The sequence below is a fragment of the Drosophila rhopaloa genome, unplaced genomic scaffold, assembly GCF_018152115.1.
Source record: "Drosophila rhopaloa isolate 14029-0021.01 unplaced genomic scaffold, ASM1815211v1 contig_162, whole genome shotgun sequence".
Taxonomy (NCBI): Eukaryota; Metazoa; Arthropoda; class Insecta; order Diptera; family Drosophilidae; genus Drosophila; species Drosophila rhopaloa.
This window is the reverse complement of record NW_025335042.1, coordinates 577,479-600,777: the sequence shown is the minus strand read 5'-3', so window position 1 is coordinate 600,777 and position 23,299 is coordinate 577,479. Positions and strand designations below refer to the sequence as shown.

The following is a 23,299-nucleotide window of genomic DNA, read 5'->3' as shown; positions in this document are numbered from 1 at the left end:
AAAAGCAAAACAGATAAATACAGAAAATTTATATGAGACTTGCTATCAAGAAATATAATTATTATTTTCGAACTCGAAGCCTTGATGTTGTCGGTTACTCTTGCAAAAATTGGAATAATCAACGCCGCGATTTTAGACTTACAAAATTTAATCAATGAACATTCCACAAATGTTACTATAACTGATTTAATGGAAGTAGCTCAAATTAAAGTTTTATTAAATAATAATTTTTTACACTTTATATTAAAATATCCTAAGCCCTACATAGCTTGTGAGAAAATAATCTTGTACCCCTTTGAACACAACGGCACTATTCTTAATTTTGCAGAAGGCAATAGTATAGCTGTATAACAAAATCATGCCGATTGCAAACTGCAGCGCTGCCCTTACGACAACATTCTGCAGAGAAATGCCCTATGTAAAATGCGTACAACAACTCCACTCAGGAGGCAACGCACACTGTTCGACCCGCACCAGCCACCTCGAGCCACTAACAATCATCGATGACGGCGTTATTATTCTCAATGACGGAACAGCTACGGTCAATGGACAACTGGTAACTGGAATGTTCCTCGATACATTCGACGAAGAGGTAAAAGTAAACAACACCTTATACCGAAACTTGAAGAGCTACGTAAAAAAATTCCCTGCACCCGCTGCATCAACGGTCCTTAACATTACAGACCATCAGGAAATACTGAGTTTACCATACTTACAGAAATTAAACATGGAAAACCTACGATACATTGGCGAAATGGAAAAGAGACTGGTAAACCGGCCTATAATATCTGGAGTGGCCGCGATCGCTTTCTTTGCCATCTGCTTTATCATTTGCAAGCTATACCAAAAATGCCAGAGAGTTCGTCGCCAGCATGACCTTTAAGTTATTATTGATGGTTTCAAGAAGTCCGAGGACGTCTTTCATCTAAGCGGGGGAGGAGTTAACACGGTCACCCGGCAACAGAGAAGTTGCCAAGCTGATCACGCGTAGCCGACATAGAATAATGCAAAGCCAGCGACACGGTCAGCGCAATCAGCGGGCAATTCACTTCGACGCAATCGACGGCTACCCAACACCAGACACGGGGCGCCGGGTCAGAACTTTCTGGGCATAGGGCTACCTTTCGTTATAAGAATTTATGTACTTAGTATTTAGTTGAATTTTGGAAATCAATCGCGACGGTCATCGCCTCTGGTAATTTGTTGACTTTAAATAGCGATATCGGCTGAGTGGGACCGCCAAGATTCACTTATTGCTACTTTCGATTATTTATGCATTCAGGTCGCTGGAACCGCTGGACCGAAGAAGGCGATTATTTAAGTTATGGCCGGACATTTATTGAATACAAATTGAATTACTTCTAAAATTTTCTTTTGGTGGCCGCTTGGCTTGGATAGAGCCGACACCAGCGGTTTTGGGTATCTCGCCCAATGTGTAGCTGACCTCCAGATGCTGGGCCCAGCGAAGGGCAGGGTTAGCGGCGGCTATAGCTGAGGCAGCTAGTGGACGGTCACTGCTCTTCCGTTGTCCCGCTGCTGCCGATGCAATTCGGACGCTGACGTTCCGTCGCCGTCGCTGCATCGCTGTCGTCGTTGAAGTTCGTTCGATGCGTCGCCGTCGGTGCATCGCTGTCGGTGGTCTCATAACTTAGCGGCTGCGTTATTGCAGCCACTTGAAATTATAGCCACTTGAGTATTTGTTGTCGTTGTGTGGCTGAGTGGGGTAGAGAATGGTGCGGTGTCCGGTGTCGTTGGAATCAAGAGGGGGTGAAGGAAAGGAGGCGCTTTGCCGGTGTTAACTTTTAGAGCTCTAATTGAATTCTGATGAGTTGAGTGTGTAATTAAATTCTAATGAATTAAGTGTGAGAGTAAATACGTCGCTATATATCTTCTTGTCAGTTTTGGTGAAAATAAAATTTATAAAATGTATCCTACAATAAAATATATTATTTAATAAAAGAAATTTTAATGCACGACGCCAAAAAAAGTTGCCCAAGAGCACCGAAACCTCAAACATTACCTCCAACACCCTCGAGACAACTGAATTAAATTAAGATTAAGACTTAGAATTATAATAAATAATAATAACCAATAAATGTAAGAAAATATTATAATTAAATAAATGGAAATATTGATAAAATTATGTGTTTATTTGCTGATGAAAAAGCGGAGTAATTCCTAATGAAATTAGATGATTATTAAGGCAGGCTTGCACCTTGTGAGGTCAAAAAAATCAATTTTTTTTTTGCAGTTTCGGATAGATACATGTTTCTCTTGAATTATGAAAGTTATCGGCCGTTTGGTGGACCGATGTCAAGCGCGCGGGTCAGCGTGCGCGTGGGTCGACATACATTGTTCCCATTATAGTACAAATTTTCGAAACCATGTTTTCCGAGTTGGCGGAAGTCGTACAAGTCGCAAAAATTGAGCAATCGTCATGAAATTTTGTATACATGTTCCTCAGAAGTATGTGCATGTCTGGAACGAGGATCTTTTAAGAATATTAAAAATTGTTTATTTAAAAAAATAATGAGTAACGAAAAAATGAGGAAAAACCGATTAATTTTTGCATTAATCATGTTTTTTCAATTATCCTAGTTCCAGCGATGCGAAAAAGTGTACAGATTAAGAATATATTCGTTTTTTGCGTTTCTGATTATTTCTTAATATTCCAAAAAATCCGCCATGAGGACGAGTTTTTCGCGGACATGCCGCCATTGTTGGGGACTCCCACTCCCCCCTTCACCCTCAAAAAAATTGTGTAGCTTCAATAATCTGTACCCTACAACTGGCTAAAATTTTTTTTTTTATTTTTTTTATTTTTTTTTTATTCCCATACCTACCATACTTTCCAAGAAATAAATTGCAGAAAAAAAATCAGGTTTTGGGCGCCAACAAGGTGCAAGCCTGCCTTAAGTGATGAAAATGCAATGAATTACTGATGAAAATGCGAGGACAGTATTTCATCGCCAGGACAGTATTTCATCGCATTATCATCAGTATTTCATGTATGTTTTCGAGCTCTGTATTAGGTCGCCGCCAAACATATTGAACCAAAAGGTTACATTTTTACTCGTCTGCAATACCACGTCATCCCAAAACGAAATCGGAAGAAGAATATGCTCCCTTGTTCCTAATACAGAGCTAGAAAACAAACACCTATAAGCTACAGTCAAGCATTGTGTCATGTTATGATTTCGGCCTGTATAGCAGCTTCTGGCGGGGCAACCTCACTTTTACTGAAGGGTCATGGATGGCCAAGATGTACCTACAGATTTTAAACGAAATCATGCTGCAAACTCAAAATTTCAGTTTTTTCATGAAGGAAAAAACCTTTGACCGACTGTTTTTGGTCGGTGTATTGTTCGAGCAGGAAGTAGAGGCCTTGGCTTAGTCGGAGTTTGAATTAGCTATTAGTTCGACATTGTTCGGCATTCACGCGAAATAAATAAAAATGAGTTGTCAAGATTAATTGATAAGCTGGGCATTGTCGGAATAATTTGAATTCGGAGCTGTTGTAACTTCTTAAAGTGCTTAGCCTGAATTTCGTTAATTAAATTAAATCCAACTATCGCTTTACAGCACGAACATCTTTCCGTTTTAGGAAAACCCATATTAAGACAACTTTGTAGTTTTACATATACGGACATTCTCCTATATATAGTAATTGAAAACAATTTAAAAATTTCGGTTTTAATTTTTTAAAAATCGGACTACTGTATCATATAGCTGTTATATGAACGATCATCAAATTTATTGAAAAATCGACATAGGCTTATAATATATACTTAACTTTTGCTGCGGCTACAAAGGTTTATACACTTTGGTGGGCAAGTCACCTTTTTCTTGTATCCTTCTTTTTTCAATAAAAAAAAAATTATTTACCCTTTGCTTAACAGTAAGCTTTTTTTTCGTTGATGCCCCTAACAGCTTATGATTTTTATCATTTGCTTTTAACTTTGCCTTATGAACCATTATCTTCTGCACATTTTTTGGGCTTGCTTCTGCATTGATCAAGCTGTGCAACATTCAGCAATCGCTATAAAATCGTAAATAAGTTGAGATGTGTAAACAATTGTTCTTTGTGTACTTTTGACCACCCTTATATGTAATTGGTATATTTGTTATACAATCTATATTTGTTTTTTCACTTGTTTATTACTCACAGAAAATGTTACGTCTGCAATGTATTTTTTAAAATTGATAAGCGGCTATTTATTTTGGTAATTATATTTATTACAACTTTTATTTAACACAACAATTATTTAAATCTAATAGGCTTCGAGAGAGAGTTTGTAACTTAAGAGCCTTTTAGGGAGAGCAAATCAACATCATAACCTATGTTAAACTTCTGAGAGCAAATGTACTAACTATTTAAAAAACTTTAAAGTTAACGATCTGGTCATCTGACGATTCTACAAAAATGATATGAATGTATTATTTCTATGTGGTAATAAATTTTAAGTCATAGTAATTACAAATAAATCTTAATAAATAGTAGTTGAACAACAGCGAAGACAATTAAATGTAAGAAAGATATTTATAGAGGCCCGAAAAGGTTTACTGCTGGATGGTTATCGGCTGTATTACCCAAAAATTGACCATACAGTTCTTTGTAACGATCTAATGAAAGACCTCCACGTTTCCGATCTTCGTCCTGGAAATAAGAACATTGTCTAAAGTTTTAAACTTGTATTAGACATTTATAACTAACTTACATTCAGCAATGTTTCAAAGGCTTTGTCAATTGGTGTAATATCATCGATGGCTACTCTAGTTATGCAGTTATAACGGTATTCGTTAACTCCAACAATACCATCGCTATCTATATCAAGCAGCTTGAAGTTCGATTCAATGAATGCTCTCATTGCCTTTAAAAAAGAAAATATTTACAAAAGAAAATATTTACAATTTTATAAATTTTTGAAATCAGCTTATATATAACATAATTAAATTTATACACTGCAGTGTATAAATACATACATACAGTGCACTGTATGGGTTGGGTAACAGTAGTAAACATATCTTGCTTGAATAAATATTCTTCAAGTATTCAACATTCCTCGATTTTTAGCTTAAGTATGGATGTTTGGATGCGATTATCCTTCTGCTATGCTTTTTATGATTTTTACAGGATTGATACTTAAGCAAAGGACACAAAATGCAACCGCAATTTTATCGATTCCTCTAGCACCCAAAATGAGCTAGCAATTGGTAACGTAATATATAGTTTAGCCTCCCGGTTTTCTTTTTCAGTATTGTTCATTTCAAACGTTTAACTCGATTTGGATTTGATCAATTAAATAAGGATATGACAAACTAGCAAGCCAATAACAGTTAGAGGATACGGTTTCCAAAGTTTATGTTTTTGTATTTATTACTTGTGACTACAAATAATTAAAAAAAATAAAAATCCATATTTTATAAAACAAAGTATTTGGTCGGTCCGATTGTTTGAGCAAAAAGTAGAGGCATTTGATTATTCGGAGTTTGAATTAGCCAGAAGGTCGAATGCAAGGGAAAGCTTTTGTCAAAAATGTACAAATGACTTTATGTACCCGTTATCTGTAGAGAAAAGGAAAGTATGTTAAATTGGAATGTATATATGTAGTAGGTAAAAGGAAGCGTTTCCTATATATACTATATAATTTATCAGGACAAAAAGCCGACTCGATTAGGCCTTGCCCGTCTGTCTGGCCGTCTATCTGTCCGTATGAACGTCGAGATCTCGGGAGAACTCGAGATTTGGTCACGCCTGCTCAAACGCCCACAAATCACAAAACCCTTTTTATTTTAGGCCAGTTGTTTGGCCGAAACCACACTAATAATAGTATTCGGTCAATATTTATTGAGACACCAAATCGCACCAACACTTTAGAAGTTATAGGACATATTAAGTGCTAATTATGATGCAGGGATGCTGCCCTCTCTTAGATAGTGGGGTTGGAATTGCAGTTCAGCAAATGGCGCCACTTAATATTGGCGCCATAAGCTGTGGGAATATTTATTTTGAAATTGGTTAGCTGAGTAACGGGAATCTTATAGTCAAGGGAGTGTCTCATAGTTTTATAGTTATAAAACAGGAGTCAAATTTTTGGTGAAAACAACATTTTTAAATATATAAAAGAAATTTTTATTTTCAATTGAAAAAAATACTTTACAATAAATATATGTTTTTTCATGTCAAAGTTGATTTCAAATTAGGAATTAAGAATTTCACTTCCGTTTTTCCACGTTAGCCGATCCTTATGAAATTTGGTAGGTCGGATTGATTAGCCAAATATAAAACCCATAGAAAATCCCAACTTCCTAACTTTACAAACACCAAAGTTATGGCATTTTCGATCAATCAGTTATATGGCAGCTATAGGATATAGTCGGCCGATCCTTATGAAATTTGGTAGGTCGGATTGATTAGCCAAATATAAAACCCATAGAAAATCCCAACTTCCTAACTTTACAAACACCAAAGTTATGGCATTTCCGATCAATCAGTTATATAGCAGCTATAGGATATAGTCGGCCGATCCTTATGATTGATTGGCCAAATATAATACCCATAGAGAGTCCCAACTTCCTAACTTAACAAACAGCAGAGTTATGGCATTTCCGATCAATCAGTTATATGGCAGCTATTGGATATAGTCGGCCGATCCCGGCCGTTCCGACTTATATACTGCGTGCAAAGGAAAGAAGGGTGTGTGCAAAGTTTCAATTCGATAGCTTTAAAACTGAGAGACTAGTTTGCGTAGAAACAGACAGACGGACAGACGGACAGACAGACGGACAGACAGACGGACAGACAGACGGACAGACGGACATGGCTATATCAACTCAGGAGGTGATCCTGATCAAGAATATATATACTTTATAGGGTCGGAGATGTCTCCTTCACTGCGTTGCACACTTTTGACCAAAATTATAATACCCTCTGCAAGGGTATAAAAATGCATCAAAAATTCATTCCAATAGAAAATGGTACAAAGGAAATTACCGAAAACAATAGAGTTCCGGTAAAGTACACTCAATCAAAACAAATTAATTAAATTAAAAAAGCAAACAAAATAACTGATATCAACTACCCAAAGGCATTTGCAACTTTAAATTGGGTATATGACAACTAGTGTTTAATTTTTTTCGTTTGTACTTCACATATTTGACCTTATGCAGCGTCCGTTCGCTTTGTCGACAAACAGCAATTTACAAATCTATGCTTTAATTAGGTCGCAATAATGTTATGCCGTGACATTGTTAAATCTCGATTGAAAGAACTATGCCAAGAACTATGGCAAGAGTGTTAGGATGCGATTAATAAACTTGGTCAGATTTTGAAATCCGATGAGACAACGCAAGGTTTCCGAAAATTCTTTAATCTTTACAAATGATTCCAAGGCTTTTGGTAAAACGTTCTTGTTTGTCTTTTATACCAGTCCATCCGAAGAAATTTAAATTGTAAGATTGTTTCCTATTACATTTGGGTGTGAAGTTCATTTGGATCAGAATCGGTGGCTAACCGATTTTAATTTGGTTTTCTGACTTATCGCGCAAGCAATCACGCTGAGCTTATTGTTTTAAAGTCAATATCCTTGTCTCAACCAGAGAAGACGGTTTAAGTGTTAAAGTAATTTTTGTAGTATTAAATTCTGTTTATGGGTGTACCGTATCAGGCCGGTGCGACTCATAGTAAAACATGTTAACGCTTGACATGTCGATTTGGATGTTCTATGAAATCTCCATTCGTAGTTTAATACTATTATTATTTCAGTTCAAAAAATATGCTGTTACAGCTGGAATCAAGTAACTTTCAATTGATAGATTGTAGATAACAAAAGGATTAAAACTTATTCAACTTTCCAACTTTCCTTGTTTTTTCAACATACAAATTTATTGAAATATTGGATTTGGCCGCATTTGTAGCTTAGATCATAGGTTGCTTAAGTCCACGAACGAGTAAATTGGCGAGCATACAGATACAAAAATGTAAGGTCTCTTTTAAAGCCAAAAACGGAATGTTTCTAAATTATCTTCCTAGATTTATGTGAAAGCGTTGTACTTAAAAATTGATCAATGCTCTTCATTAATGCTTGTTTGTATAATTCCCTGGGTATTATCTGTCCTGTTTGTAATATAAAAAATTCCAATTCCTGAAATTCCTCAACAAAAAAGACAATCGATTTCCGTTAGGCTTGGAGAGTTGGGTTCATTATAGCAGATTTAGCGAAGCCACAGGGATTTGCAGACTTCAGATAGCAAGCAATGTTGACTTTACCAATCAACAAGCTATTTGTTAATGGGGGGTATGGTATTTAAATTTTTGTTGGCCTGTTTTTTTTAAAATTTTTTTTTCTTAATGCACAACATTTGAAGAATATTGCGTTACAATTATGGGCAGTTAAACATAGGTGAGTTAGCTCGTTTTGTATGTGATTTTTCGATGTCCAAAACTTTAAAAACGCTCTCATGAAAAGTTGCAATTTCAAAGTCGGTGAACACGATCCTGCAAAATCTACTAAATCCGCAGGTACTGATGTCGAGTTTTTTTTACTTATTTTTTTTTTTTAATTTTAGGCTAAAATCACGTTTCTTACTTTAAAGTGTTACCAAAAATCCAAAAATTGAATTAAAAAAAAAAAGTTAACGTAGTTACCTTTAGAAACATATTTACTAATAAACATTTTTTTTTTTGGTTTTTTCTGATAAACCAGTAACGAGTTCTGCTGTTTACCGCAAAACCTTTTTTCTTGGAGGCGCCTACGGAGCCTAAACGTAGTTTAAATGTTGTACTTTAATACGGTTATAAAATAATTTATCTGACATTAACCGTATCGTGTTAAAAAATTTATGAAAATAGGCCTTTTTTTGGACGAATTAACCATACCCCCTCGGGGTCCCTCCTTACCTTTTCAGAAAAAACTAGTTAACTAATCCAATAAAAATTAAATCTCAAATTTTCAATTAGCAATAAAATATTTCTTCAAAAGAACACGGTCCTTGCTTTCAGCTAATGACCAAAAAGTTATTAAAAATGCAACATATTGAACCACTAGACTCTTTTCTTACCTGTGGAAATTCCTCGTATTTTTTGCCCACACATGTTTTTTTAACTGCGTCCTTAAACTCTTGGTTAGATATTTTTCCATCCTAGAAAGATATATTTTAAAAATAGATGCGGTTAAAACTCGTGGTTATACGTAATAATTTATTTGCATTATACACCCGGTCAGTGCGCACCAGAAATAAAAATATTCTTTTATCTATTGATGGTTAGCTGGCTTATTAGCGAGTGGGCCATTTAAGCCAGTAATAATCTACAAATAAAAAAATTGGTGAAAACAAAATCATATATTCAGACCAATACCTATTTAAATGAATATTTTGTATGAAATTAAATTTATTTCTTTATGTAAGACAAAAATATAACCTTAGATCGATCAATTTGAACAATAAAAAAGTCGCCATTATTTAAACATTTTCTTCACTAAAGATTCAATACGAAGGAATAAGTTAAGCTCCTCGAAAGTAGGTCAAGACTATATTGACACGAGTGGTGCCCACACTAGCGATCCGACACCCACTCTCCTGTTTTCCGGTTGCCAAGTCAAATGGCCGTAGGTGGTCTAACCAGAGTAAAGCATGCCAGGAGCAGCGACCAACAAGTACGAGCGATCTACAAGGAGGCGAAGTACGGCATAGAGAGCTGCACGGCTGCACTCAAATTTTTTTACTCTCTCAGTACTCTTGAGCTGTGTACTCTAATTTGAGCACAACGCATTCAGCTGATCGAGTTCTCATCGCACTGTATTCTCATTTGAGCGCAATTTTGAGAATTCATATGAAATGGCATTGAATGAATGTGTGTGCAAAACGGAATGAATGAATGAATGAAGCATATAATTGACTGAATACTCAGAATACAATTTGTGCGCCGCTGATTGCGCACTGCGTTTTACTTTTCTGCAAGCGTTCGCCAAGATGAGTTCGGAAGATTTTGGCGGAAATAATGTAAGTAATTTATGTGTTCGTGTACTAACAATTATTTATTTTACAGTCAGTGTAAAAGACTTAAATGCGTACCAAGTGACATTTCTTGTCTCTACACTATAACGGTTGTTTGTTAGTACGCTTTGATCCTTCTATTCGCCAGATGGTCAGGATAGTTCGATGCGAACATGAGAGAGAAATGTTGCGTGAGGTTAGGGGTTTGAAAGAGAGATACACACTACGATTGTTGTGCGTGTATGCTTGAACCACTGCGAGAGACAGAGATAGAAGTATGTTCGTTGAAGCTTTTGCTGGAGAGCATTTTCGGTAGGCTAGAATGTTGGCGGACACTTTTAAGTTGGCAGTGGCGTGATCAGGTTTATTCGCCGTATACAATCTGCGTATTTAAATATGGAAGATAATAATATCAACCCGACATCAGAAGTGGGATCAGTGCCAACTCCTGCATTTTCTGAAGATCAGTGGCGTACCATTATGGAACTGCAAAATCGTAATTTCGTCGAAATGTGTAAGGCTATGCAAGCGTCTGTGCGTCCACAAAATCAAGTGGTTTTCCCAAAATTTAACTGGAGCTGATGCGACTCAATGGTGTGCGACGGCAAGCATTATTATGGACGAACAGCAGATTAATGGCAGCGCACTTATCATGATGTTGAGTAGTTGCATGCAGGGCAGTGCTTCAGCGTGGCTTGCACAGATCTGCTATTCCGGCATTTATTGGAAGCAGTTTAAAGAACTATTTATACAGCGTTTCGAGATTAAGGAAACGTCGGCAGCTATGTTCCTGAATCTGCTGAACAGCCGTCCAGCCTACAATGAGTGCCCTGCAATATACGCAAGCCGTATGGTGACGTCATTGACCACAAAGTGGCGCAATATGAACGTCGAGGAAATAGCTGTATCCACGGTACTTGCGCACATGGCCAATTTTGACAACCGTTTGCAGCGTATGGTGTTCTCGTCAAATGTACAAACTAGAAGTCAACTCCAGATGGAACTGAAAGCATTTACATTTGACAAAAAGCGTAGTGCTGGAATTACTGATGGTAATAGCGGCGACAGCAAGCGAGCCAAAATTGTGTGCCACTTATGCAAGAAACCAGGACATAAAATGGCGGAGTGTAAATTAAAGCGGTCTGGATCGGAGAATAAACAGCATCGCGATTTGCAGAATGTGACCTGTTACCGGTGTGGACAACTTGGGCATCTTGCGAATCGGTGCACGAACAATGCAGCTAAATCTGGAGCAGTTATTGAGAAGAAATGTAATCAATGTTTTGTGGCTCAGCCATAAGGAGTTTTGACACATCAGGGTGAGATCTTTCCTATTTGCTTTGACTCTGGAGCAGAATGCTCGTTTATTCGAAGTAGTGTTGCCGGTAAATTTGATGGCAAACTAATTAATAATATTGTCATAATACGAGATATTAGCGACGCTGGCATTTCCAGTAAGCTACAAAAACTATCTAAATGTATTATTAATGGAAATATTGTAGAAATACTGTTTCACGTCATTGCAGATAAGTATCTCACAAATGATATTGTAATTGGTAGGGAAATCCTTAGTCAGGGATACGAAATCATCTTGACACCTGATAAATTTGAATTTGTTAAGTCTAAATCTGTAAAAGCCTGTAAAGTATCTGAGCCATCTGCCTTGTTACTTAATGTTGATACTGAAATGATTGGTAATGACAAGGAAAACTTAATTAAATTACTTGAAGACTATTCAGCTGCATTTATTGATGGAATCCCTTGCACAAAGGTTACTTCAGGTGAAATGACTATTAGATTAATTGATCCAAACAAAACTGTGCAGCGGCGTCCATATCGTTTGAGTCCAAATGAAAAAGAAATTGTACGTGAAAGGATAACGGAATTGTTAAACTGTAATATTATTCGACCTAGTTGTTCTCCCTATGCTAGTCCTATACTCTTGGTTAAAAAGAAGAACGGATCCGAACGACTTTGCGTTGACTATCGTGAACTGAACAACAATACTGTTTCGGACAGATATCCCTTACCACTTATTAACGATCAGATTGCTAGACTAGCGGGTGCAAAATATTTTACTTGTCTGGATATGGCTAGTGGATACCATCAGATACCCATTCATCCCGATTCTGTTGAATATACCGCGTTTGTTACACCTGATGGGCACTATGAGTATCTGACAATGCCATTTGGCCTCAAGAACGCCCCGTCTGTTTTCCAGCGAGCCATTATAAACGCATTGAAAAATCTTGCATAATCTTATGTAATAGTCTATATGGACGATATAATGGTGGTGTCATCTACCATAGAATTAGGTATGCAAAGATTGAGGATTGTTTTGGATGTATTGACTGCAGCGGGATTCTCTTTTAACATAGCAAAATGTGGATTCTAAAAATATAAAATCAAAAACCTCGGTTCTAAATTATAAAATAATCCTTAACTTCAGTAACAGTAAGATATTAGAAAAATATTATCTATCCCTATAAATGAGCTTGTACTTGTTATTTTGATCCACACAGATGCTATGAGCTGGAGAGTTTTTTTTTTTTTTTTTTTTTTTTTTTTTTTTCGCGCGGAGTCCCACGGCCCACTTACCCGCCCAACCGACCGAGGGGCGCAGCCGTGTATCGTACGGCACGATTCGCGATAGGATAGACGCGAGATAGGAAAATAAAGGTAAAGGTCCGGGGAAAAAGTAATAGTTAGATCAATCTTGTGCCAATGAAGCAAGTATTAATCGTTTTAGGAGCGGCAGAGAGTCAAGATTTGATATTACAGGAAAAAGTCTATTATAGTCAGAACATAATACTCTGAAAGGCTCATGCAAGGCATAGTTAGATCTACAATGATTTAAAATTAGGGGAATATAATTTCTAGTTAATCTACTTGGCACAGAAAAGTTTAGCCGACTTAACAAGTCGGGGCAGTCAATATCACCATGTATAAGGTTATAAATAAAGATAGTACCAAGCATCGTTCTACGGTTGGCTAGGGATGGTAAATTAATCAAAAGAAGTCTACTAGAATAAGAAGGTAAGATAAGATTTGCATCCCAGTTTAGGCGCCGTAAAGCAAAAAGAAGGAAGTTTTTTTGTACAGATTCAATACGACCAATATGTATTCCGTATTGTGGACTCCAGACGGGAGACCCATACTCCAGAATCGGACGGACTAGCGAAATAAATAAAGTTTTAGTCAAATAAGGATCATCGAATTCTTTTGACCACCTTTTAATAAATCCAAGCACTCCTCTGGCTTTATTAACCATGGACGAAATGTGATTAGAAAATTTTAGTTTAGGGTCCAAGAGAACGCCAAGATCGTTTACAAGAGTTATTCTATCCAAAGAGCTGCCACTTAACGTGTAAGTCGCGTATATCGGATTGGCCCGATAAAAAGTCATCAGCTTGCACTTGGAGCCGTTTAAATTTAGTAAATTATCTCGGCACCAGTTTTGAAAATTATCTAGATCGGATTGCAAGTCTAAATGGCAGGAAATGTCCTTATACTGCAGGCACAACTTAACGTCATCTGCGTACATAAGTACGCGAGAATGACTTATAATTGAGGGAAGATCGTTAATAAATAATGTAAAAAGTAACGGACCCAGATGGCTCCCTTGTGGGACACCGGAGGTAACACGGAGAATTTCAGAAATTGAATTTTTAAAAAGGACCCTTTGTGACCTGCCATTTAGATAACTTGAAATCCATTTAAGCAGATCAACTGGAAAACCTAAAAGGTCAAGTTTATGAATAAGAAGTAAGTGATTTACAGAGTCAAATGCTTTACTAAAGTCAGTGTAAATGACATCTGTTTGAAAACTACTATTGAAGCCTTTTATCACAAATGTAGTGAGCTCTAGAAGGTTTGTAATTGTGGATCTACGTTTAATAAATCCGTGTTGACACGGAGAAATAATTGATCTGCAAAAGTGCTGCAAATGAGGAGTAATAATTTTTTCAAATAGCTTAGGAATAGCTGACAACTTAGAAATACCTCTGTAGTTACTGGCTTCTAACTTGTTACCTTTTTTGAAAAGAGGAATAACAAATGATTCCTTCCAAATATTTGGGAATTGGGACGTTTCTAGAGAAAGGAAACAACTTGAAGAGGTTTGCACAGGGCCTTAGCGCAATACCTAAGCACGCACCCAGGAATACCATCGGGCCCTGGCGAATAAACAGGCTTAATACGAAGAAGATCCAAAGAAGAGAGCTTTCGTTAAAGTGGGACAGAATATGAGGTTTGACTTGGGCATGGTGTAAGAATAAGGCTGAGATGAATAATCTAAAGTAGAGTAAGTCGTTTGAAAAATTGGGCAAATATATCGGCTATTGCCTGATCTGTGGTTCCCGTCATGTTTTCGAACGACAGCGAGGAAGAAAAGAATTAGATTTACGCTTGGTGTTAACAAAATTATAAAACTGTTTCGGGTCCTGAGAGAACTGGACCTTACAACGGTTTAAGTAACTATTATAACACTGAGCATTAAGCACGGTAAATCTTGACCGAGCACTTAGATATCTAGTAAAAACAGATTGAGAACCGGTATTTTTATATTTCCTAAAAAGTCTGGACTTTACATTTCTTAAGTGTGTCAACTCTTTGCTAAACCAAGGTGATTTATTGGAAGTTGACGGATAGTACCACGGAACACAGGAATTAAAAAATGAGTTTATTGCAGTATAAAAAACATTAACTGCATCGGACATATTATTGCATAAGTAAAGATCAGACCAATTAAAGCCAGAAATAAAATTATTAAGCCTCAGAAAGTCTGCCTTGCGAAAACAATGTATTCGTTTGGATTTTTCTGATTTTTCTTCTATAACTCTAGCCGTATCAAATGAAAGTTCGATTGTTGGGTGATATGGATCTTCAGGTTGCGTGAGTGGTGCTACTCTGGACAGAAACACACCTTCAGGATTCGATACAAAACACAAATCAAGTAGGCGACCTAATGAATTTCGAACATGGTTTACTTGAGATAGAGATATGTCAAGCAGGCCATCAATAAAATCATGTTGTGCTATAGGTAGTAAGACATTCGATCCATCCTCAGTGGACCAAGTAACTCCAGGTATATTAAAATCACCTAGAACTATCAACTGATCCCTATCGGAAAGCTTATTTGCAACGGACTTAATAACGGATAGGTGATTTAAATAATCAGGAAGTTCAGACAACGGCGGAATATAAGAGCAAGTTATGTATATAAAGTTACCAGGAAGCGATAACTTTACACAAATAAATTCAATGGTATTGAATTCATCAAAAAATAACTCCTCAGACGGGAAGTTTGAATCAACTCCAATTAAGACTCCACCTCCCCGTCTAGAGGGACGGTCATACCTATATATTGTGTACTTACCTGGAAAAACTTCGGAGCTAAAGATCTCCGGCTTTAACCAGGTTTCTGTGAACACAATAATATGAGATGCAAAGGAAAGGCTATCAGAATACAATTTAGTGAGTTTGCTACGCAAACCTCTTGCATTCTGATAGGAAAGAAGGAGGTTAGAAGTTAGTTTTTTGAAATTGGTACACTGGTTTGGCCTCGACTAGGAAGTTTTACTCCTACGGGCCCCTTCTTCTTTATCTTAGCCTCGAACTCTTTTACAACCATATTATCCGGCCAAAAGTCGCCCGAGCATATGGCTTCAAAAAGCTCGTTAGGGACAGTTATCTTGAAAGATGAAATGTCTCTAGGATAAGAAAACTTAAACTTTTCCACCTTTACACTATTACAATCGGCTTTAGTTTTGTCTTGTATATAAGACAATACATCAGAAGATGTTTGATCAGGGGAAAGCCGAGAAACGAAAATTTGTTTCTTTAGTGGAACCACTAAAAGGGATTTTGGTGGAGCAGACATTGTTTCTGCAAAACCAACTTGAGCCGGTTGTCCGGACTCAGTAGTCCCTTGTGGTGGTGATACTACATTCTGAGAGATAGGTGGATCCACTAATTGTGAAACCACTACGGACAAATCGGAATTCTTAGAAGTCCCTGGTTGCATGCATTCTGTAACGGATTGTTCGGATACCGAATCTTTTTTAGCTGCTGATCTTAGCAACATTTGAGGGTTTGCTAAAATCAGCTGCTGATCCGCCGGAATGCTCTGTTGTTCTTTTGATTTCGGTTGTGGGGTGTTCCCCTTTTGCTCCTTTCCACCAGCGGCCTTTTTGCGCTTAGGGGACTCTTCTAATAGCTTACGACTATTAAACTGCGAGTCCAGCGCAGAGAGGAGATCATCAGCTCGACGAAAACTATCTCTAGCAACTCCGAAACAGCTAATCAGCCCCATCAGGCCGCCTTTAGTTTGGCGCATGAACGATTTCATCTCGTTCGCAACCTCGACACAAGCGTCACAACAAAACTGCAAATTGGGCCCCTTTGAAAGGTCATCACTTGTCCGGCCAGTAAAACCGGCGCACTTGGTGTGCACCATATTTTCACACAACCAGCAAGTCATATTTGACTGGTCAGCCCTGATTACGAGGCTGCATTTTTTTCAGAAGCAGACTAAATTTTTATTATTCATTTTATATTTATTTGGACCACTGTACCAAGAAAGCGAAATTGAAATTTATAAGCGAGCAGTTATAAGTACCGCAAGAGCGCAGAAACCGCACGCTTAGAACTTTCAAAAGCAAAGAGAGCAAGAGAGCGGGAGCGTAAAAAAGTTAAAGTGCATGCACAAAAGAGAAACAGCGTGGATATAAATAGGATAGAAAACACAGATAAGAATTACAAAAACTAAAACAATTTATTACTATCAATACAAAGTGCACTCGCGAAGCGAACGGAGTTTAAATTTATGTTTAAATAACCGAAAGAAAATTTAATGTTGTTTTTATAAAACCCACCGATGGGAATAAACGAAAACAAAATACAAAATTCGAAGCGCAGAAAAAAAACACGACCGTTCACTTTGAAAGTCAAAGACGATATGAGTTAAGGCCTAATCCGCGAAAAATTCTTGCGTAAAATTCCTTGCCACCACCGCAAACCGTTCGTAGCGTAAGACAGTTTATAGGATTGGCGTCTTATTTTCGAAAATTCGTGCCTCGGTTCTCACAGATTATGAAACCGATATATTCCTTAACTTCGAGTAAAAGTGTGTTTAATTGGAATAACGTGTTGGAAGATATTAGAAAAAATATTATTGCTATCCTTATAAATGAGCCTGTACTTGTTATTTTTGATCCACAACATCCAATAGAGTTACACACAGATGCTAGCTCTTATGGTTATGGCGCAATGTTAATGCATCGAATCAATGGTAGTCCTCATGTAATAGAGTATTTTAGTAAAACTACTTCCCCTGCAGAGTCTAGATACCATTCATACGAATTAGAAACCTTGGCAGTGGTAGAATCCGTTAAACAGTTCCGTCATTATCTAGTTGGCCGTACGTTTGTAGTGTATACTGATTGTAATTCTCTTAAATCATCGCGGACAAAGATTGAGCTAACACCAAGAGTGCATCGTTGGTGGGCGTATTTGCAGTCGTTTGATTTTAAAATCGAATATAGAGAAGGAAAGCGCATGGCACATGTGGATTTTTTATCGAGAAATCATATTCAGGAAGCCACCAAAGTTGAAAAGTCTATAATCCCTGAAAAGCGTGTAAACTTGGCAGAAATCTGAAGTGACTGGCTTGCTGCTGAACAGCGCCAGGATTCTGAAATCACTGATATCATTAACAAACTTAACTCTAAAGAGTTGACAGATGATGTTGCACAGACTTATGAGTTGAGAAAAGGTGTTTTGTTTCGTAAAGTTCAGAGAAATGGAAGAACCCGTTGTTTGCCAGTAGTGCCCCATGCATTTCGATGGTCGGTAATAAATCAAGTGCACGAGTCCATCATGCATTTGGGATGGAAAAAGACTCTTGACAAGACTTATCAATATTATTGGTTTGCTAAGATGAATAAATATGTTAGAAAGTTTGTCGATAGCTGCATTACATGTAAAACTGTTAAGGGTTCATCTGGGAAGATTCAAGCCGAGTTACATCCAATTCCAAAAGCCATGGCACACGGTGCATATCGACATTACTGGGAAATTAAGTGGGAAGAATGATCTTAAGGAATATGTGATAGTACAAATTAATGCTTTAACAAAATTTGTTTATTTGTTCCATACTTTAAGATTCGATTCTGACAGTTGTATTCAGGCAATGAAATCATCTATTTCTTTGTTCGGAATACCGCAGCGTATAATAGCTGATCAGGGTAGATGTTTTACTAGTGGGAAATTTTCAGAATTTTGTACATCACAGAAGATTAAACTTCATCTTATAGCTACAGGAGGAAGCCGTGCAAACGGTCAAGTTGAACGTGTGATGAGTACACTTAAGAATCTACTGTCAGCGGTTGAATCAAGTCACCGATCTTGGCAAGATGCTTTAGGTGAGGTTCAACTTGCCTTGAATTGCACAGTTAGTAGTGCAACCAAAGCAAGTCCCTTAGAGTTGCTTGTCGGCAAGGAGGCTCGTCCTTTGGGCTTGATTCCACCGTATGATACAGAGATGGAGGTAGATAAAGTTAATGTTAGAGATAGGGCAATTGAAAATATGAATAATCAAGCTAGTTACGACAAAATAAGGTTCGATAAAAACAAAGCAGCAGTTGAACGACATAAAATTGGAGATTTTGTTTTGCTAAAAAATGAAGAACGACATCAAACTAAATTGGATGCAAAGTTTAAAGGACCATTTTTGGTTAGTGAAGTTTTAGAAGGAGATAGATATATCTTAAAGTCATTGCATAATAAAAGAACTTTTAAATATTGTCATGAAGATTTGAGAAAGATGCCGGATGGTTATGTTCCGAGTGAATTGGAGTGCCCGCCTGAGAATTGTTAAAATGGTTATAATATATCCGTGTGAGAGGATATGTTATGTGATTAACAAAATGTCCATATAGAGTATGGAATGGTTGAAATGAAGTTGCAATAGACTTCGATAAGAAAATGTTTGTGAATGGCGGATGTGTTTGAGAATTCGAACGGAAATAACCTGGCGGGTGCAAAGTTTAAGACAATATTTGATTGAAATGTATGACTTAAAGATATAATTTTGAGATTAGAGCTATCTACGTCGTTGGGCAAGCACAAGTGAAAGACGAAAGTTGGAACATGGCGTGTGGCGTTCTTGACGGGACTATGCTCTTAATCAAAAGGAAATCATAGTGACGATAACTAGAGTCGAATTTTGAATTGCTGAGAAGCAAATGTAATGAATTAAATGTTAACATGAATTTGATTATGTAATGAGAATAAGAATTGAAATTTGTTTATAATGTTGTGTAGAATGTAAAATATAGAAAGACTTTGAAATAAGAGAAAATGTTAAGTGTAAGGCAATATATCGAATAAATAAATGGTATTTGAAATTGATGAGTAAAAGAAAACACAAGCTATAATCACGGATCTATAAGTCATATTTGTAATATTAAGGTTACAGTACACGAGGACGTGTAAATGTCAGAATGACCGTGTCGGATCCTAAATTATGGCAGTCAGTGTAAAAGACTTAAATGCGTACCAAGTGACATTTCTTGTCTCTAGTACGCTTTGATCCTTCTATTCGCCAGATGGTCAGGATAGTTCGATGCGAACATGAGAGAGAAATGTTGCGTGAGGTTAGGGGTTTGAAAGAGAGATACACACTACGATTGTTGTGCATGTATGCTTGAACCACTGCGAGAGACAGAGATAGAAGTATGTTCGTTGCAGCTTTTGCTGGAGAGCATTTTCGGTAGGATAGAATGTTGGCGGACACTTTTAAGTTGGCAGTGGCGTGATCAGGTTTATTCGCCGTATACAATCTGCGTATTTAAATATGGAAGATAATAATATCAACCCGACATATACATATGTGCGTCCATTGTGATTGTTTAGTTTAGATACTAATGAGAATTGTTTGTTACTTAAAATTGAATTGTGAATTTGTGAATAAAGGTTTGTTGTCCGATGTGAACGTTATACGCAAAACCATAATAACTGTAAACTAAAATCTCCGTTCTTAGGTATCGGTATTTGATAAATTGCCTAATATATTAAAGGAAAAACTTTTAAGTGGCGAGTATTCTATAAATGGAAAAAGAAGTCGAAGTAAGGTACGGGACATTTTTGGCGGCGTTATAGACTTCAATGGAAAGTAAGTAAATAATTTTGTGGCATGTAAGTTATGTTATAACATTTATAAATATACGAGAAGCACGTCTAATTTAGTTAAACATAAATGCTACTTACTGAGCTGCAGTAAAAACAACAACCTGTCACTGATTAATGTTAATTGTGATACAAAAAAGGAGGCAACCACTATTGCTACTGAATGGATAATAAAAAATTTGTCGTCCATTTAAGTTGATCAGCGATTCAGGCCTGAAAGAATTCAGTAAGTTTCTGATCAAGGTGGGCAGTACCTACGGCTTTAACGTGGACGTTGACCAACTGTTGCCGAATCCAACGACAATATCAAGGAATGTGGCGTCTCTGTACGAAGCTCACTTCGGGGCAGTCAAAGCAGACATTCAAAAATGTAAATCTTATGGATATGCACTTACAAGCGATATTTGGACAGACAATCATTTAAGACTATCATACTTGTCTTGTACTATGCATTATGTAAAGGATGGCATATTGATGAACCGTCTACTGGCTGTTAAAAGCATGAAAGGAGAAGCCTGCACAGGTAATTATAAGAAGCTCGTCCCAGTTTTTACATTTATTAAGAGTTGTAATTGTTTTTATTAGGTGTGAACGTTCGCGCAAAGATGATAGAAATATTGGAAAGATTTTCTTGCGACCTTAAAGAAGACCATCCCGTGACTGTTACAGATAGGGGATCTAATATGAGAACGGCTTTTGGAACATACGATTAAATTCACAGTATCCACCATTTAATACATAACGTAGTAGAAAAATCTGTTAAGACAGTACCAGAGCTATCACAAATAGTAGTTGAGTGCAGAAAATTGGTGAAATACTTTAAAAAGTCCGGCTCCAATTCAGAATTAAATATTTCCTTAAAAAGCTTTAGCCCAACGCGTTGGAATACTGTTTTTTATTTATTGCAGTCGATAGAGCAAAATTGGATTGATATCACAAAGATTCTAAAAGAAAAAAATGAAACAATTAGAATAGAACTAATTCACTTAAATGAGCTTCGATCAATAACGTGTCTTCTATAAACATTTGCAGAGAAATCGACAAAATTGGAAGGTAATAAATATCCAACAATTCATTTGACTATACCCTACGTAAATAAATTGAAAAAATCTTGCCAAGCAAACATAGCCGATAGTGATCTTCTTGCCAAAGTCAAATTAGTTTTGCTAAACCATATTTCAGAAACCATTCCGCAATATATTACAAAATTTCATAAAATAGCCCTGTTTTTGTTTCCACCAACAAATAAATTGCTCCAATTTTCAGAAAATGAGAAAAATACCATTATAGATAACTGCAAAGAAATCGTAGTGGGTTTTTTTATTAGATGAGGTTTCCAACGAAAATGATGGCGATGCCCAAAATTGTCATGATGATGCATTTGTTGATTTCATCGAAGTCCAAAAAGCTACAACCACAATTGATCAAATAGACAAGGAAATTAACGCTTATTGTAACACAAGTGTAATTTTTTCAGATTGTTTTGATTGCCTTAGTTGGTGAACCGACCATAAAAAAATGTTTCCCCTAGTTGTAAGATTTTTTGTATACCAGCAACTAGCGCGGCTTCTGAGAGAGCGTTTTCTGATGCCAGAAATTTAATAAGTGAAAAACGCTGCAGTATATCCCAAAATCCAGAAAGCATAAATAAAACAAGAGAGAACGCTATAGTCGAGTGCCTCGACTATTAGATACCCCTTACTCAGCTAAACAACTTAATATAAATATGCCTTCTTGTAATAAATTGACTAGAAATATTAAACATACATACTTTTATTGGCTAAACACATACATTCTTAAATAGTATTATGTATATTAAAGTCTAAATGTTTGCACAACACGAGTAACGGGTATAGCGAATTGCTTTTTTGAAAGGAGTTATCTTTGCCGGGCAATTGCAACTGTGTACAATGTAAATACATACATATGTATATGCTTACATACATACACACATACGTCATTGTTTGACTCAGACCTCCAATTTGGCTAACTTGATTTGATTTGCATAGTTCTTGGGATATAGTTCGGTATTGACAAATGAAAACCATCGCAATTTCCTTTAATAGAAATCCTTATCGAGAATTAGCGTTGACTCTGTTGAGCACCTTGGTCAGCTGTTCCAAAGTCATCCGTTAGATGGCGCCATGAAAGGCGGAAATGTATGCGCTAGCCAGGCTAAAGCGTTTAATGGGTTTTTGGGCGTTAGAGTGGGCGTGGCAAACTTTTATTAGGCCAATCGATATTTATTGACGAAACAAATACATATCAGTTAAAATTTTCATAATATCATCAAAACTGTGGCCACAGCTTATGGGCGTCAGAGGGGGCGTGGCACCATTTTGAAACAAACTTGCGATGCGTAGGAACTCCTCAAATCTACATGCAAAATGCCAATCTTCTAGCTTTTATAGTTTCCGAGATCTCAGCGTTCATACGGACAGGCAGATAGACAGACGCACAGACAGACGGACATGGCTAGATCGACTCGGCTAGTGATCCTGAACAAGAATATATATAATTTATAGGGTCGGAAACGCTTCCTTCTACCTGTTACATACTTTTGCACGAATACAATATACCCTTTTACTCTACAAGTAACGGGTATAATTATGTTTCTACATTCGAATAGAAATAATAATTAAGAAGGAAAAATTAATAATTAGTTTTTAAGCGAAATACATGAAATGAAATGAAATAACATAAAATGAAAATAAACATTGTATTATTTTCTCTTATTTAATTTCGCAATAGTAAATACAGCTCACGTAAAAGGAAACAATGCGTCATTCATCGCACTCACTATTTTTACCCGGTTCTTTTGGCATTCAATTCGCTCTCTATATGTGTGAGTTCGATGAGTTGAGTAGAGCGGCGGCGCACACATTCACTCACATTCATTGCAATTCGCAGCCGAATTCATTCAACTCATTGGCAGATGAATGTCTCATAAGCCATTTTGAATGCGGCCGTGCAGCCCTTTAGTACGGCAGCTTGAGGCAAATAGTTTTGGTGAGAAACCATCATCATTCAGCCTTTAATTTGATAATTCGGAATGGCACAAGATTACGTAAATAAAAGCGCCAGCCAGCTCATGTTTAGTATTTCTTTGGCGATT

The 23,299-nt window shown here is 36.9% G+C and overlaps 1 protein-coding gene across 2 annotated transcripts in view; it reads right to left on the bottom strand.

The window, feature by feature from the left end:
• Positions 1–4,214: 4,214 nt before the first annotated feature.
• LOC108041577 (sarcoplasmic calcium-binding protein, beta chain) overlaps positions 4,215–23,299 on the bottom strand; it is a 173,360-nt gene continuing 154,275 nt past the window's right edge. For both annotated transcript variants that reach the window (XM_044457515.1, XM_044457516.1), the window contains exons 4-6: positions 9,061–9,141; positions 4,719–4,871; positions 4,215–4,657 (exon numbers count right to left, since the gene is read on the bottom strand). In XM_044457515.1, coding sequence (XP_044313450.1) covers positions 4,541–4,657; positions 4,719–4,871; positions 9,061–9,141 — 351 coding nt within the window. In that variant the 3' untranslated portion in view covers positions 4,215–4,540. The remainder of the gene's footprint in view (positions 4,658–4,718; positions 4,872–9,060; positions 9,142–23,299) is intronic.